The 18,190-nt window shown below is 38.4% G+C and overlaps 1 protein-coding gene across 2 annotated transcripts in view; it reads right to left on the bottom strand.

Annotated features, from left to right (window-relative positions):
- Positions 1-823: 823 nt before the first annotated feature.
- lmx1bb (LIM homeobox transcription factor 1, beta b) overlaps positions 824-18,190 on the bottom strand; it is an 80,020-nt gene continuing 62,653 nt past the window's right edge. For both annotated transcript variants that reach the window (XM_057832354.1, XM_057832355.1), the window contains exons 4-9: positions 10,921-11,153; positions 7,940-8,118; positions 4,701-4,778; positions 4,272-4,338; positions 2,779-2,940; positions 824-1,855 (exon numbers count right to left, since the gene is read on the bottom strand). In XM_057832354.1, the coding sequence (XP_057688337.1) occupies positions 1,698-1,855; positions 2,779-2,940; positions 4,272-4,338; positions 4,701-4,778; positions 7,940-8,118; positions 10,921-11,153 (877 nt within the window). In that variant the 3' untranslated portion in view covers positions 824-1,697. The remainder of the gene's footprint in view (positions 1,856-2,778; positions 2,941-4,271; positions 4,339-4,700; positions 4,779-7,939; positions 8,119-10,920; positions 11,154-18,190) is intronic.

Genomic DNA, 18,190 nt, shown 5'->3' with positions numbered 1-18,190 from the left:
GCCACGTTCGCATTTCATTGTTCATGCATCATGTAACATTATCACACTGTACATTTATTCAGCATGTTGTTGTTCTCTATTGTATTTTTATCTTAAATTGCCTTTCAAGATACCATATCTGTTCTGTGTTAAATTTTATCAAGTAAATTTCCCCCAAAAATGCGACTTATACTCCAGTGTGACATATATATGTTTTTTTTTTTTCCTGTTCGCTGGGCATTTTATGGCTGGTGCAACTTATACTCAGGTGCAACTTATAGTCCAAAAAATACAGTAGCTATACAGGTTGTAGCCAACTGCATAATTTTTCGTTTAAATTACACTGCACTATGCTTTACCACATACGCTTATAACTTCCGGGAGGTTTCCTCAGCAAATGCCAACATTCTTGAGTGCTAGAAAAAAATTAACATCCATCATTATTAAATCATTCTTATCATAATCCCTCTATTTAATGGTTAATTTGTCTCACTGTTGTTTTGCGGTTTACAGTAGCCGCATTGTCCCACCAGGAGTAAGGTTTATCACAAACAAGAGACTGATGTTTGGCCTCAAGAAGAGTGGAAGGTATCAGCCTTCTGTCAGTTTACAAGTCTAAGGGAGTGTCAAATGTTAAGAAGGATTTAGGCATTACTCAACGAACTCCCTCATTAAATACAAATTAGCATTATGCACGTTTGAAGCAATAGAAATATGGCAATAATAGGTTGTCGTTTTAATAATACGTGTAATGTTATTCAATATGTTTTAAACTGGTAACTCAGAATAAGGAGAATCAGGAGAAAGACATTGTTTATTCAACAAATCAGTCAACTTTGGTCAATTAGCAACTTTTAACATTTTGAGGATGCACATATGACAATGACAACAAAGGGTTTATGGTACGAAATAAATAGCACATTGCTCATTTACAGCTAGGCTGGGAAAAACGGTTAATCTTCATATTAGAATGGCACACAGAAAAAACAAGTTGTGAAACTTGCGAACTCACTAATTGTTCAACCAAAAAAGTTCTCCTTTTAAATAAAGCTTTTCATTTTTACTATGTACCTTCAAGAGCCTGTTATAGTTAAATAAATAGAATGCTTTCCATTTTTAACATGCACATCCAATTTGCCTTGGAAAAGTATTTACATTTCACTGATCTTACTAGTCCACCATATCACTGACCCTCTCTAAACTCCTCTAAATGCTTCTCTCTCACCAAAAACTCTCGAACATACACAAATGTACAGTCACTCTTGCAGACATGCTGCACCTATTTACTATTAACACAATACCTAGTACCTATCCATAGTGATCAAAATGCTACTGGTAAACATGGTAAACTATGTAGCGTCAGAAGAAACAATCTAAACACCACATCTTAACCGGGGGGGATGAATTAGAAAAGTTTAATATTGAACATGCACTTGTAAATTCACTGTTTATTTGGTTTGAGAGAGTGTCAGCGGCTTTCTTATCTACTGGTGAACAAAGAAAGAGTAATACAGTATCTCCTGGGAGGGTTAAACCATCCTAATGAACAATTTCTAACATGTAACAAATCCTTTTGTCCCAGGAGTCTTTGCTGTCTTACAAGTGGTTTCACAATCTTGGAGTAGGCACCCACAAAAACCCACGGGTGGCCATCCCAGACGGTTTCTTCTTTCGTATCCGTGCAGTTTATTCTGTGCTTTGTTTTTTTTCTTGTCTTTTCATGATGCAAAATATGAGTTTTGCATGGAGTATAGGCGGTCAATCGGGTTTCCCACACGAGCCTGCATGGAGCTGACCTCTGATGATGCCATGAAGCAGTCACTTAGGCTGGTTAACGATGTGTCACTGTCTATGTCATGGAATGCAGAATCGTTACCTGAGTGAAGATAAAAAGCAAAAAAGCTGTCACAGCCCAGTAAAAAAGTGGGAACAAAAACAAAAAAATCCACAAATCAAAGTAATCTAGCCCTTGATGATAGTACTGGGAAATTATTATAACTAATCGTCACTGTGAGGAATTGTGTTTTCGTGTCATCACAATTGTGAAAACTGTTTCCTTAGAAATCATCAAAGCTCACTTTTTGCTGCCCTCGCTGGGACAATTGTGTTCTGTGAAGGCGCATGTAAACAAGGGGCATCCTCCTAAAAGATCTGGCTAATAGCAACTGTTTACGCCTTTCATAAAACCTCAACATGTTATTTCTCTAAAGGGAATAGTTAACTTTATTACACTCTGGATCTTAATGATAGTGCACAAAATGGGGACAGTGTTTTGAGACGTATCCTTTAATGCCTTGCCAATATTGTTCTTTTCCCCAAACCAAAGGAGAGTGATGAGACCGGGGATTTTGGTTCTTACTATCAAGGAGAACTAAATGGAGGCAAATTATAAGGAAGTTATGAACTTGAGAAAATGGTCCCTCTGGGGATTGTTGAGGACATCACTCAGAAAAGTGTTATTCCAGTTACATCCTGTGGATTCAAACTTGATTGACTGATATTTTCCCCCTTCTCTCGTTTGGAATTTAATGTCTTTGCAAAATTTGCGAATAGTTGCGCTCCCTTCCTGATGTGCTGGCAGATTCGACTCCTGTTATTTGTTCTCCGCACTAACCGAACACGTTTTCAACGCTAACATCATCAGCAACCAAATGATGATCTCCAAAACACAAACGAATAGCCAATGGTAAATTGCCGATACTGTATGCGTACCTTGGTGACATAGCAAGTGGGAGGAGAAGTGATTGATCAAGGAAGGGGGACACATAGGCAGGGGTTATCGAGTTACTGGATGCTCACCATATGGGTTCATGTGGTCTCCGGGCATCTGTGGGGGAGTGAGTCCCTGTTGGAATGGGTCTGTGCTGTAGCCATTCTGATCCATGGCAACCAGCTGCTGTTGTGGTGGCGGCAGAGGAGTGAAGGAACTCATCATCCCTTCCATTCGATTTGACATTACTTCTGCAAGAAAGTGAGCTCAAATGAGGGCACATTTCACAATATTACAGACAGATAGGCTTGAACAGGTACACTTATTGTATTGCGATACAATACAGTCTTGCAGACTCCTGTAAGGATTTTTTTTTTTAACTTTCTTTCAGCACAACCTTTGAAATTATTTATTTTCTGAAATACAAATTTCAATCAATGAAAAGTTCTTTATCGTATATAGTGATGGGCAATATACCTATAGCTTGAGTCGATTGATATTTCATTAAAGGTGGTTGTGGAAAAATGTTAACCCTCTCTGTTAATCCACTGTGTTCATATCCTGATATATACTGAACATATACATATTTAGTATTCATGTTTATCCTAGAGGTGGGTAAAAGGTTTAAAATTTTGAAACAATTTATTTAATAATTTAAGTGCTAACAATGCAATGAAAAGTAAAGTGCAGTTCTTGTAAAATAGCGACATACCTCACTGGCTTGTATTCCTTTGTTAGCATTACCCAGGAAACGTCCTCAAACGCACTCAGTTTAGGTCCTATAGCCAATTCCCTCTACAAACACTGTCTTTAGCCAAGTGACTGATGAAGAAACACTGCGAAGGGGACTTGCTCCTTTTCAAGCCCAATCGCATCACTTTTTAATGAAATACTATTTATTCAACATGCTTTTTGACATTAACTTTTGATTTGAAATCCTATTCTTATCCTATTTCTTTTTAAAAAGAGAAATAGGTGTGTTTTGGTCACATATTTTTATTTAAATGTACTGTATATATTTAACTAATATATATATATATATATTTTCTTATGTGAATCAATAATTCTGAACTGTAAAAAATAGAGGAGGATAATTTTAAGATTCAGTGTTCAATTATATTTTAGTGCTACTTTATTGCTTTTCCTTTATATGCTCATTATGGCTTGATGTTCACGTAAAACACATCCCTCATGAAATATCTCTGTCATATGGATATGATTAAAATGTAAGATTTCAAGACAAGCAAATATTTATAAATTTCTTTCTTCATTAGTAACACTGTCACTTATAGTGTGATGTGTGTAGTGAAGTCTGACATAAAAATGTCAGTGCTTTTTGAATACCATATATATTACTGTGCTATGATTTTAATGAAGAAAAATATTAACACACTGTCAGATCCATGTAAATGAGTGTCTATTGAAGTGTCTATGACTATTGAAGGCAATAAAAGAAATCTCTATTTTTAAAAGGAACACAAACAATATCATAGGCTTATTACTCAAAATATATAATCTTATACAATACAGTAGAAATGCAGTTTTTGAGAGTGAAACCTGTTTGTGTGTACTTATTCGTTACCTTGCCCAAGTCTCTGGGAATTCTGCTGTTCTTGTTGTTGCTGCTGTCTTCTGGCCAACTTCTTCATCTAAACGAAAGAGTCAAAGTTGTGAGGAACTCCCAAAACTAACATGCGCTCTTTAATTTACAAAGGATGCTTCACACTTTTCACCCTGGCTTGAACTGCATAAAATCTGCATCAGAGTGCATTTCATTGTCAAATATCAAAGGATTTCACAAGATAGTTATCAGCCCGAGGGAGGGCGTAGACATTTAGTACATCAGTGTGCTAGATTTGCAACTTCAAGTGACATTGCTTTTCTTTTTGCATTCATGAAAGGAATGTAGTGATAACTTTAACACACATAGTTTTGGTGATTTATTGTCTGGGCTCTGTGTAAATTCAAGACTGAAAAGGGCTGTTTACACATATTACTTGGTTTCTCCCACCTTTGCTCTCTGGTTCTGGAACCACACCTGGACCACCCGAACACTGAGGCCTGTCTCTGCAGCCAACGTCTCCCTCACCTGAGGACAACGAGTTTTATCTTCATTAGCAACATCAAAATATATGTTACACCACCGTGCTTTAACACATGCTTGTTGCAGCATTTAATATGTTTTTAGAGATCAGTTGAAATAATGCATAATTTTTTTTTTTAGCTCTTGCTAGTCAGTGGCCGCTTCAAAACCTTCGATGTGAGTAGAGTCCTAGAAGGTGTCATTTGGTTCTGTGAAACATCTATAATACCAGCTTGAACACACTTTTTATCTTTATTTAGTTTCTTTTTAAAATGTGAAAATCTGATATTTTTTGATGTGGATGGCTGAGGGAGATTCCTGTTCATTCTTAACAAACTGGGTAAGTACAGAAATGACAAACTATGGCCACTGAATAGCAGCAATGGGGCTCTTTCGAAGAAAATGGCGAAGCTCTTTAAATTTGACCCTCAAAAAGCTCCTGCCCATCCTAAATATTTTGGCCACTAAAACTGCGTCTGATTTTCCCATATACTGTTAAGAGTTGATGTTCCACTTTGTCATAACTCGTCATAAAATGAGGCAACTCATCTTAAATCCCCCTGATCAATGCCATTGGCACACAATTGATCATTTTGTATTAAACACATTTTTTTGACAGAAGTTTGAAGTGTCACTAAACCTAAAATGAATAGAATATTGTTGAAGATTGTGATCTCAATGTTTTGCCTCAAATTGGTAAGGGTGCACAATGGAGGATTGATGGCCAAAAATTGTACAGCACTAGATGAAAATATTGACAATCGCAAAACGCCTCCCCCTTCGGGTTGCCAGAATACCGCTTCACATTGGAGAACCTGCAGTAAAAAAATGGCAAGCGACGAATCCTTTGAATAAGGTATTGTATTGGCCGGAATATAAGATGGTGTTTTTTGCATTAAAATAAGACTGAAAAGAGGGGGTCGTCTTATATTCGCGGTCTAGAAATTATATCCATTCACGACGGTAGATGGCGCCAGATATCATTGAAGTGATGTTCTGTCATGACAGATCTCACCTATTCTCCCCATTCACGACGCTAGATGGCGCCAGATATCATTGAAGCGATGTTCTGTCATGACAGATCTCAGCTACTCTTTTTAGTTTAACCGGTTTGCATTATTTTATTGCAGTGTTTTTCCTTATTCAGATTTGTTTCAAGACAACAGTTACAGTTGGACTTCACTTTGATGGTTATTGCAGTTATTGCAATTTTGTTGTTTTATCAAAATAGATAGGTTTATTTACATTTCAAAAACCAGAAGCCATTCATTTAAGAATGTGATTGCACTTTAGTGTACATATTTAAATGTTTAGATATTAAGATTTGAATGAGGCAAAATAACATGCTTTTTCTCTCAAATATATTGTTATAATTATTTGTTTCAGATGTACTGTAATTATTTTCTGTATAAAAATTAATGTGGTCTTCAAAAAGTCTTTTTTCCAAACTTGATTCTTGAAAAGGAGGGGGTCGTCTTATAATCAGGGTCGTCTTATATTCGGGCCAATACGGTATATCTCATTTTTAATTTAAATGCAAGATGTTTTCAATGAAATAATGCCAACATTTAGTAATAACGATTCGAAGAGCCGTTACACGAGGGGCAAGTTAATTTATGTCACTATGACCGAAGTAAGGAAGGGCTACTTTTCTAAATTTATAGGCATACGGGCAAACGAATATATAATTTGGTAATGCATTGACAGTATCCACAAAGACGATTTAATAGCTCCAACCATTTTTTAATTTTAATTACCGACTAAATATATACACTTGTAAAGACTTTATCTTTGCCCTAGTAAATGGATCCACATGCTATGTAATTTATCACCGACAGAACACCGATCAATGGATCCACATGCTAAATACCGTGGAACAACCACAAAATATGCATGCATATCCTTTTTTTTCTGCTCTTGTTGTCTTGAATCATTTTAGATTCGTAACAACTTTTTTTCGCTTGAGAGGGTAGACATAATTCAGACTGTGGTGGCTACCACTACCGCCACAATTTAGTGTTCCAAGATTTAGTTAATTATTCATGTGATTTTTTTTAGACATGTATTTTCTAATGGGTGCACATTTTAGTTAATATTTGTCTGAATACTTACTGGATTTTATTTGCCAATTTGAGGTAACGACCACAGCTGTGTAAGATCCGGCACCTACCATTCTGAAGGGGGGATAAATAAGTTGATTTAATTGTGACTGTTTGGAGTAAAGTTTTCACGGTTTAAATGCACATTAGTTAACTATTGTTCGAAGATATGTATATTTTCCACCTGCTGTCGTTTTATTAAGTTGACAATGTTTGGTTAATTTGTCATACCTCCTTCAGGTGGTCGTTAGTCGAGTCTGTCTTGATTTAAACGGCCACAGAGATATGTCAGAAGGTCAGTTTGGTTGACGCCTTTTGTTATGTTGGCCTCTTTTATGTTGGGCCCAAGATATTTTGTTAAACTGTTTCTTTTGTGACTTTCATTAAATTGAATTTTCACCTAAGTTGAAACACCAGTGTCCATGTGTATGTGTGGTCCACTACACAGACTGTTTGTCAAAGTTGGCGCAACTTTGGTATATGGGGCTTACAGAGCTATGGCAACCCGGACAAAGACTGGAAACTGGTATTGTGATTGGCTGATGATGAACACGGAAGCAAAACGGTGACAAGTTTGAGACGCGTAAATTTTTTAAAATGGGAATATCTCTGCTCAACCAATGAGATTTGTTTTAAAAGTATTGCCAAAAAACATGTTTCTTTAATGTCTATTGAAATATTATCGGGATTTCTTGAATAATTGAAGTGCAAATCTTATATTGTGCACCTTTAAGTTTAGTAGAATCAACCTATGTTGTCGTGAATAAATAATATAATAAATACATTAATAAATATTAATAGGTAGAACTTTTTTTTTTTTCCCCTGATCAAAGTATGGAGTCTAAATTTTTATTTTATAGTCGTTGATAGTGTTTATCTTGTGGGCTTTTCAATGTCAAAATCAATTTGTACTTTGTGAGAAAAATGGCTGGCACTGAAACTTGAAATGCAACTCAAATGTATGTCAGCCTTTACAAGTGACTATTAGCCCAGAGATTATCTAAATTGAAATCACAAATGCTGGCATGAACAATATTTACGAATTGCTTTTTGATGCCTGATACTTACCTTCCTGCAAGGTTTTGAAGAGACCTCAAAGGAGGCCTTAAAGGCTCGTCTCTGCTGAGTGGTCAAAATGGTCCGTGGTCTTTTGGGTCTCCTGGGATCCTTGCTGTCATCCCCTTTACCTTGGCCTCCTATGCTTCCTTTTTCTGGCTTGATGTCCAACTCCTCATCGTCACTTTTTTCTGCAAAAAAAGGTTTGCATCATCAGTATGTGTTTGAACCAACTCCACCCTTTTTGTCAGTGACAGTCGGCTGATTAATAATAGTTTTGTTCTTTGCTCATCCAGGAGATTCACACACCACAAATGCATAATCAAAGGAGACACATGTGTTTTGAATATGGTGTTATCAATTAGATTCAGAGGAAAACTGCCATATGCATGATTGCACTCACAGAAGTATCCAGCATATGCTTGGAGTGCACTGTAAAGTATGTCCATTTGTCACTAAAGTGGACATTGTGTCACCTTTAACATATTATTCTCAGCTTTAGTTGGTTTGCACAAAATCAATCTCTGATAAGAATACTACGTTGGGTGTAACAAAGGCAATGCTAAAGCATATGGGGAATTCATCTTCTAGCTTCAGAACTGAACTTATTTTTCAATCAACCAGAACAGGATATTTGACAAGGAAAAATTAAGTACAAAATACTTAAAAAAAAAAAAAAAAATCGCTAAATGTGAAATAACACCATATAATTTTGTTCCAAAAAATAATGACAGCAAAAAACTGACCTAAATAAGAATCAATATTTTTCATTAGAAGCACACATGATGTCTCTGTGATATGTAACTACATTTGTTGATCGCAAATATATATTCCGTCTCCCACATTCTAAGGTTAACCTCTGTTCATGTCAACATTTTCACCATCTTGAAATTTGGAGACATGCACAATAGCCTGTCCGATACCCTGGGACATGAGCGTACAATGATGAGGCAGAGCAAATATTCCCACAAGTTGACAAAAGTTGACATAGGCACAGATGTATTTGACAAATTCCCCGCTTTTGTGCATGTTTAAATGTGAGCCAGATGGTAGTGAACAGTGAGACTTGGCGAGATGCCTCATTGTGTGAGGAGGCTATAGGCGAGGAACACTAGAGCTGATAAGAGTCGAGATGCCGGCTCTCTGCAGGAAGGCCCCAAATCCCTCTGTCACTCACTATGATACAGTGATTTAATTCTTTCCAGCACCACAAACTACCCACGCAAGGAGAGCCATTATAACAGAGGGGCTTGGATGAGTCCTGGATCCACTTCCTACTGTATCATAAACTTGCTCCCTGCTCAAATTAGAAAGCTACAAAAACAACAGCTCAAGTAATGTTGGAAGCTTTCACAGCGAGTGATGTCGGCTAAATTGCAGCTGTTTAGGGATAAAAACATTGTTTCAGTCTCCCTTTCACACACACCTTTGTTATTCAGTATTTATTTAAACATTTTTGGTAGTGACTAAGTTAAATCAGATTTTCACAAAACTTTTGTGAGGGTGTGGACATAGTGGATGGCTTTTTTTAGTTTGGGAGAAATCTGTGTTACTTTATTAATCCGATGAGGGAAGATTAAGTGTAACAGCAACAACCCTCACAGCATACACTTGTAGTATTACTACATTAATAAAGAAAGCGCTGAGATTAAGATTAAAGAATTAAAATCATTAAACCAAAAAATTGAACACCACACGACAATGGCGTGTGACACACCTTCAAATTATCACACTAATTAGCATATTGTTAAATCAATACCATTCGGGCATGTCAATCTTTTATGTACAGTGGGGCAAATAAGTATTTAGTCAACCACCAATTGTGTAAATTCTCCTACTTGAAAATATTAAAGAGGCCTGTAATTGTCAACATGGGTAGACCTCAACCATGAGAGGCAGAATGTGAGAAAAAAAAACAGAAAATCATATTGTTTGATTTTAAAGAATTTATTTCCAAATTACAGTGGAAAATAAGTATTTGGTCACCTACAAACAAGCAAGATTTCTGGCTGTCAAAGAGGTCTAACTTCTTCTAACGAGGTCTAACGAGGCTCCACTCGTTACCTGTATTAATGGCACATGTTTCAACTCATTATCGGTATAAAAGACCATGACCTCATCACAAAACATCATGCTTTGGGGCTGTTTTTCTGCAAAGGGACCAGGGCAACTGATCCGTGTAAAGGAAAGAATGAATGGGGCCAAGTATCGAGAGATTTTGAGTGAAAATTTCCTTCCATCAGCAAGGGCATTGAAGATGAGACATGACTGGGTCTTTCAGCATGACAATGATCCCAAACACACCGTCAGGGCAACAAAGGAGTGGCTTCGTAACAAGCATTTCAAGGTCCTGGAGAGGCCTACCAGTCTCCAGATCTCAACCCTATAGAAAATCTGTGGAGGGAGTTGAAAGTCCGTGTTGCCCAACGACAGCCCCAAAACATCACTGCTCTAGAGGAGATCTGCATGGAGGAATGGGCCAAAATACCAGCCACGGTGTGTGAAAAGCTTGTGAAGAGATACAGAAAACATTTGGCCTCCGTTATTGCCAACAAAGGGTACATAACTAAGTATCGAGATGAACTTTTGGTGTTGACCAAATACTTATTTTCCTCAATGATTTGCAAATTGAAAATCAAACAATATGATTTTGTTTTTTTTCCACATTCTGTCTCTCATGGTTGAGGTTTACCCATGTTGACAATTGCAGGCCTCTCTAATATTTTCAAGTGGTAGAACTTGCACAATTAGTGGTTGACTAAATACTTATTTCCCCCACTGTATTATAATTTATGATACCAGATGTTTGAGTTTACCTCAAATTGTGGCCAATGGGTGTTTAGCAAGCAAACACTACTTGGCTCAAGTTAGACCTCTAAACTGGCTGTCAGCGCAAAGGAACGGCACGCACAAAACCCAACACCTCAGTGTGATGTGATGATCACATCAAGGTGCTGCTCTCACTCTGCTGTGAGAGGGTGCAGGGAACTCACCTGAGTCTGAGTCATCTGGGCTGACCGAGCTGAGTAAATCCTTCTCCCTCTCGTAGTCGACTTTGCACAGCAGCTGACCCTCCTTCAGGACAAACTCGTCACCTTTCCTTAGCTGGCGGTCGCACACGCAACAGCAGAAGCAGTTCAGGTGGTAGACGCACTCCAGAGCTCGCATCACAAACTCTGTCGGGGCAATTTTCTCCAAGCACCCGCTGCACTTGGTTGCAAACAACCTACGGACCAATAAAAGGACATTTGTAATTCCAAAATGCCGGCATGTAAAATTGTTTTCTTTCTTTCTGCAAAACCTTCTAGAGAGGAGGCTCAAGAGTTGAATATGTCCTATTAAAAATGTTTTTTTTCCTCTATATTTCCTACAAAATTGTATTGAATGTTATTGTTGTCTGTCTGTGACTTTGGTTAAAATGGGCCTGTTGGCAGTGTGTTCAGTGGACATGAAGATGGTGCTCTGGACAAGCAAACTCACGTGCATCCAAACACCCTCACTGATAAATGTTATAAGAGGCCAAAGAGTAATTACCCTAAATCATGTAAGGCAGCGATCAAGATTTTGCCATGAGATAATACATTTATTTCCTATCCCAAAAATTCAATACACATCACATAGCAAATCAGAATCCATGACTCATTGCTGACTGCTGGATGTCACACATCTTTATCTATCTGACATCATGCTACCTCAACCCTCCAACCCATTGTGGTCATTCAGCAAGATGTTTACATTATTTTATTAGTGACCGTAAGCCATTTAATTTGTGCTCGCTTGTTCAGAAGGAGCTACATAAAATAAAGCGAGAAGAACGAGAGCGTGGTTGATGTTGTCCAGCCGTTCAGCTGGATTTATTAGTGGCTTCTTTGTTTGCCTTGGTCAGGAAGACAGCTGGCAGCCGCCTATCTATCTATTTGTGGTGAACATCTATTTCATTGTGCGATCCAGGGAGGCAACGATAGGACTATTTAACATCATCGACTGTTTCGGGGCAGGGATGAGCGATGGTGATGAATATAATGTGTAAATATGAGTAGAGGGTGGTTTTGTTATGGTAATTTTGTTCTAGGTGCTGATTGAGTGCTGATAGGGTGCGTGTGTTTGTCTGTGTTAACACGTGTACAAGCAGCACCCGGCAGCTGTATGCTTGCTGGAAAGAAATGTGGTTTCTATTGTTGTCTATAGCATGCAGCTCTTTTCAAATGATTGCATCACTATTGATCAACAGCATTTTATGTTTTCTACACATCAATAGATGACATACTTTTCATTTATATCATAGAGATTGCTCATCAAGTGCAATCCCCATAAACACCTGTTTTTTCACAGCAAATTGGTTCATACGTCATTAACTTTTCCACCTTTACACAAAAGAAATCTAATCTGGCAAGGATAAAAAAAAAGACCTTTAATCTTCATTTATTACAATGAATTAAGAGGATTATTATTCAACTATGGAAAAACCTTAAGGATAATCTCATGAACAAAATGTTGGCAAGATTCTAAAATAATTAAAAAAAAAATTCCTTGTTTAAGTGTCAAATCGCCATGATTGTCCTCTAGATTAAAAGAACAAAAAGTAAGATTTTTAACTAAAAAAAAAAAAAAAGACTAAATTTAAACAAAGTGTGATCTCAACCCGATAAAACATATTCAGGGACTAGATTCACATTTTTAGAAGGATTAGTGTGTTACATGCTGGGATCAGTGGAAAGAAGTGATGAATCTGTCAAGACGAGTTCCCAGCTCTAATGTTTAGCTAATGATTGACGGCTTAGCCTAAGAAAGAGTGCAAAAAGTTGAGGAAATGACTTGTTAGCACAGTTTTGATATGTCCAGGATTCCACATTCACCTACACCCGCTCCCTTAAATCTTCTCATCTAGATGAAAACATTCTCATTCAGCCCCCTTTTCTTTCTTCTCTTCCGTCCACCGAGTCTAATCTTGTAAGCCATTATTTTTCTATTTCCCCTTCTCTGTCACTTTGCATTATTTTTGCTGCTGTAATTCCTATTTGTCCCTTCTGGAATCTTCCTGTCCTGCTTTGTCCTCGACTCTAATCCGGACTTTCTGCCTGTTTTCAGCCCCTGGTCCCAATTCTCTGCGGGGTTCAGATGGAATAGCCATGCATGACGCCCCTTCTATGGCAACCACACCTCCACAGGAAGGCAACGGCGACTTTTCGGATGGGCAGAGAGAGCCTTTGAGAAGCTGGCAGCAGAAGTAAATCCTTCTCTAAGGAACAAGGAGAATTAGCAGGGAGCACTGGACTAGGGATTTAACCCTACCCCTCTCCTTTGAAAGGCACAGTCAGGCCCACTCCTGCGGCTCGCCACAATCAAACAGAAGAGGAGTGGGGAGGTGGCAGTGGGGAGAGGAGAACACAAACTCCCTGAATGACACAAGCAGTGGATTGTGGAGGAGCCTAATCCCACTTTAATACCTTTCCAAGTTCAGCTGCTAAAGAATGCTCTTTAAAACAACACCGCTGTGTGAGCAGTGAGGGTTGACCAGGGGGAGGCATGCCATTCAACCTCCACAACATTACCTGATTAGTGGTTTGAGGTCCGGGGCCACTGGGCCAACATGCCAGCGGGAGGCAGGGGAGAGGACATAAAAAATGATTTCATGTCGACAAAAGGCATAACTGTGGTAACATTAGAAAAGTTCAAATCTGGACTGGGAAGTCTCGTTTCAAAAAAGAAGATATTAGCCCCGGGGCCTTACAAAACGTATTGATATGGCAATTTATGGTATATTCATACAATGACATTAGTTGATATAGACTATTGACCATGGCTCTTTATTACGCATGAGCTTTATATTATAGTACTCAAACAATCTAGATACTCATCACACAAAATTTTGGTTGTAGTCTATACATGCACTATATTCAATTTCAAAATTATTACGGATACATTCTTACAAATTGGAAGACGAGCTCCAAAATGTGGTTGTTTCTATCCGTCATTGCGTCATTGACAACCTCTGCGTGAACCATTGGCTGACTGTGTGGATCTGCAGCCCCCTGTGTAACACGACTCCCACTGTCACAGCTAGGACCACCAGCGTCAATTCCCATCCCGCCTTTCGCTTTCCTCCTCCCACACCTGAGCGCACAGATCAAGGGATGAGCACCTCCTCTGCAGATCAATGGCCGCATCTCAAGCAGAGAGCTGTCAATATTTATCCAGGCCTCTCGCCGGACTCATAAATGAAAGAAAAAGGGCCTATCTCAGCATATAGCTCGCTCCCAGAGGACTCATCACGTCCTTCTTTTTAATCCTGTGTCCACATACCTGTAATCCCTTGTCTGTTCTTTCTCAATTCATCCTTGATTGGGTTCATCGACTCTGACAGATTATCACAATGGTGGTGAGTCGCTGTTTTTAGTAAATATAAAAAGACACAGCCAAGAGTAAAAGTATTATATGGAAGACAAGGCCAACGGGGAGCGGCACTTATTTTGTCTGATGAACACTTCAAGCTGGCCAAGTGCAGCTGAGAGACTTCAGCATTTTTTCCCCTCTTCTTCTTCTCCCTTTTTACAGGCACTCTGGAGAACTATGCACTCTCCCTTTGAACAGATTATAGGCAACTTAAAGTGTGACAACATCTTAAGCTCTCACCACATGTTGCCAATGATTTCCCTTCTACAGACATTACATTTAATGCTTCTGCTGCAGTGATAAGCATCAGGAGAACTGGGCAGCATGAAAGAAAGGGAGAAGTATAAAGACTGAAGAGGGGAAATCGGGGGCGTTGACTATGCAGCCACTGATAGTTCTTCATCATGCTACATTGAGCAACACGTGCGACACACTCAGATTTTGCTGACCGGTACTCAGAAAAATACCATAAGAGTTTCGGGAACAATGCGCCTCAGCCTCTTATGTCAGCGAATCTCATCCGAGCCTGAGGGGATGAGGATTATCCCGGCAACAGCTGTAAACTATTACTTCTAAGATTGTTTTGGCTAGGCAACCTGTGGCCACGCCAATCATGATAGGGTGTGACATGATGATGGTGTGACGGGAAGGTCTCGTGACAAGACGGGTGACATGACATTAGTCGTCCCCCTTTAACCTTTAACTGACTATTTTGTTGAAGCTAAATTTTGAACAATTTTATAACACAAACAATAGAAAAATATCTTGATGATTTCACTCCAATAATACACAAACAGGGACAGGAAAAAAAAGGTATGTATATATATATATATATGTATACAGTGCCTTGCAAAAGCATTCGGCCCCCTTCAACCTTGCAACCTTTCGCCACATTTCAGGCTTCAAACATAAAGATATAAAATTTAAATTTTTTGTCAAGAATCAACAACAAGTGGGACACAATCGTGAAGTGGAACAAAATTTATTGGATAATTTAAACTTTTTTAACAAAAACAAAAAAGAAAAGTGGGGCATGCAATATTATTCGGCCCCCTTGCGTTAATACTTTGTAGCGCCACCTTTTGCTCCAATTACAGCTGCAAGTCGCTTGAGGTATGTTTCTATCAGTTTTGCCCATCGGGAGACTGACATTCTTGCCCATTCTTCCTTGCAAAACAGCTCGAGCTCAGTGAGGTTGGATGGAGAGTGTTTGTGAACAGCAGTCTTCAGCTCTTTCCACAGATTCTCGACTGGATTCAGGTTTGGACTTTGACTTGGCCATTCTAACACCTGGATACGTTTATTTTTGAACCATTCCGTTGTAGATTCGGCTTTATGTTTTGGATCATTGTCCTGTTGGAAGATAAATCTCCGTCCCAGTCTCAGGTCTTGTGCAGATACCAACAGGTTTTCTTCCAGAATGTTCCTGTATTTGGCTGCATCCATCTTCCCGTCAATTTTAACCATCTTCCCTGTCCCTGCTGAAGAAAAGCAGGCCCAAACCATGATGCTGCCACCACCATGTTTGACAGTGGGGATGGTGTGTTCAGGGTGATGAGCTGTGTTGCTTTTACGCCAAACATATCATTTTGCATTGTGGCCAAAAAGTTCAATTTTGGTTTCATCTGACCAGAGCACCTTCTTCCACATGTTTGGTGTGTCTCCCAGGTGGCTTGTGGCAAACTTTAAACGAGACTTTTTATGGATATCTTTGAGAAATGGCTTTCCTCTTGCCACTCTTCCATAAAGGCCAGATTTGTGCAGTGTACGACTGATTGTTGTCCTATGGACAGACTCTCCCACCTCAGCTGTAGATCGCTGCAGTTCATCCAGAGTGATCATGGGCCTCTTGGCTGCATCTCTGATCAGTTTTCTCCTTGTTTGAGAAGAAAGTTTGGAAGGACGGCCGGGTCTTGGTAGATTTGCAGTGGTCTGATGCTCCTTCCATTTCAATATGATGGCTTGCACAGTGCTCCTTGAGATGTTTAAAGCTTGGGAAATCTTTTTGTATCCAAATCCGGCTTTAAACTTCTCTACAACAGTATCTCGGACCTGCCTGGTGTGTTCCTTGGTTTTCATCATGCTCTCTGCACTTTAAACAGAACCCTGAGACTATCACAGAGCAGGTGCATTTATACGGAGACTTGATTACACACAGGTGGATTCTATTTATCATCATCGGTCATTTAGGACAACATTGGATCATTCAGAGATCCTCACTGAACTTCTGGAGTGAGTTTGCTGCACTGAAAGTAAAGGGGCCGAATAATATTGCACGCCCCACTTTTCAGTTTTTTATTTGTTAAAAAAGTTTAAATTATCCAATAAATGTTGTTCCGTTTCACGATTGTGTCCCACTTGTTGTTGATTCTTGACAAAAAAATTAAATTTCATATCTTTATGTTTGAAGCCTGAAATGTGGCGAAAGGTTGCAAGATTCAAGGGGGGCCGAATACTTTTGCAAGGCACTGCATATATATATATATATATATATATATATATATATATATATATATATATATATATATATATATATATATATATATATATATATATATATATATATATATATTAGGGCTGTCAAAATTAACGCGTTAACGCGCGGTAATTAATTTTTTAAATTAATCACGTTAAAATATTTGACGCAATTAACGCACATGTCCCGCTCAGACAGTATTCTGCCTTTTGGTAAGTTTTACAGCAAGGCTTTTTGTGCTAACAGCGAACTCTTGTGGTCGCTTTGCGACATGGTTTATTGTTTTTCTCCTCTCGTTCAATATGGCTGCACGACGTCTCTGTTGTGCTTATATGATCCTTGGACAAGATTTGTCCGTAAGTATGGTTGTTGTAAAGAATGTACATATTATGTTAATAAGCGAAATGTTATATTTTTTGTATGAGACGCTTTTTGTTTATGTTTAGTTAACCTGTATAGCGTGCTAAGCTAACGTTGTTGCTAATGCAATGCTTGTGTACTTTTTTTTTGTAGTTTTAAAGGGGACAATGGTTTGAGGCCAATTTATTAATAAATCAGATGAAAAAGGAAGAAGTCTGATTATTAAGGCGTCGTTCACTAGCTGTCTAGCGTTGGAAAAAGTAGACGCTTCGGAGTGAGGACAGCATAAACAGATTTAAATGACAGTAGAGTGAAATGTCCACTACAGTCCTTATGTACCGTATGTTGAATGTATATATATATATCCATCTTGTGTCTTATCTTTCCATTCCAACAATTTATTTTACAGAATATATATATAATTCACAGAAAAATATGGCATATTTTATAGATGGTTTGAATTGCGATTAATTGCGATTAATTACGATTAATTAATTTTTGAGCTGTATTTAACTCGATTAAAAATTGTAATCGTTTGACAGCCCTAATATATATATATATATATATATATATATATATATATATATATATATATATAAAATTATCGCGTTAACGGGCGTTAATTAATTTTTTAAATTAATCACGTTAAAATATTTGACGCAATTAACGCACTAGGCCTGCTCAGACAGATTTAAATGTCAGTACAGTGAAAGGCCAACTTGTTAATTGTGTTTTATGGAGTTTTTCCGCCCTCTGCTGGCGTTTGGGTGTGACTTGCATATGTGATGTGGCGTAATGTCGCCCTCTGCTGGCGATTCAGTGCAGCTGATTATTTGGGTTTCGGCGCGCTTTTCTGACGTGATTATATGTCGACGCGAACTCACACTAATAGACAGTGCTATTCAGACCAGCTAACGTCCGCATCCAGTATTCAGTGGCAGTTCTCATAGCCCCATCACACTGTTTGTGTCTAATACATGCATCGCTTGTGAGTTATATTCCTCCTTTGTTTATATTCATGAGCTTTAGATAGT

This window comes from Corythoichthys intestinalis, chromosome 3 (genome assembly GCF_030265065.1).
Source record: "Corythoichthys intestinalis isolate RoL2023-P3 chromosome 3, ASM3026506v1, whole genome shotgun sequence".
Classification (NCBI taxonomy): domain Eukaryota; kingdom Metazoa; phylum Chordata; class Actinopteri; order Syngnathiformes; family Syngnathidae; genus Corythoichthys; species Corythoichthys intestinalis.
Note: the sequence above shows the minus strand (reverse complement) of the source record. Positions and strands in the feature narration are given on the sequence as shown.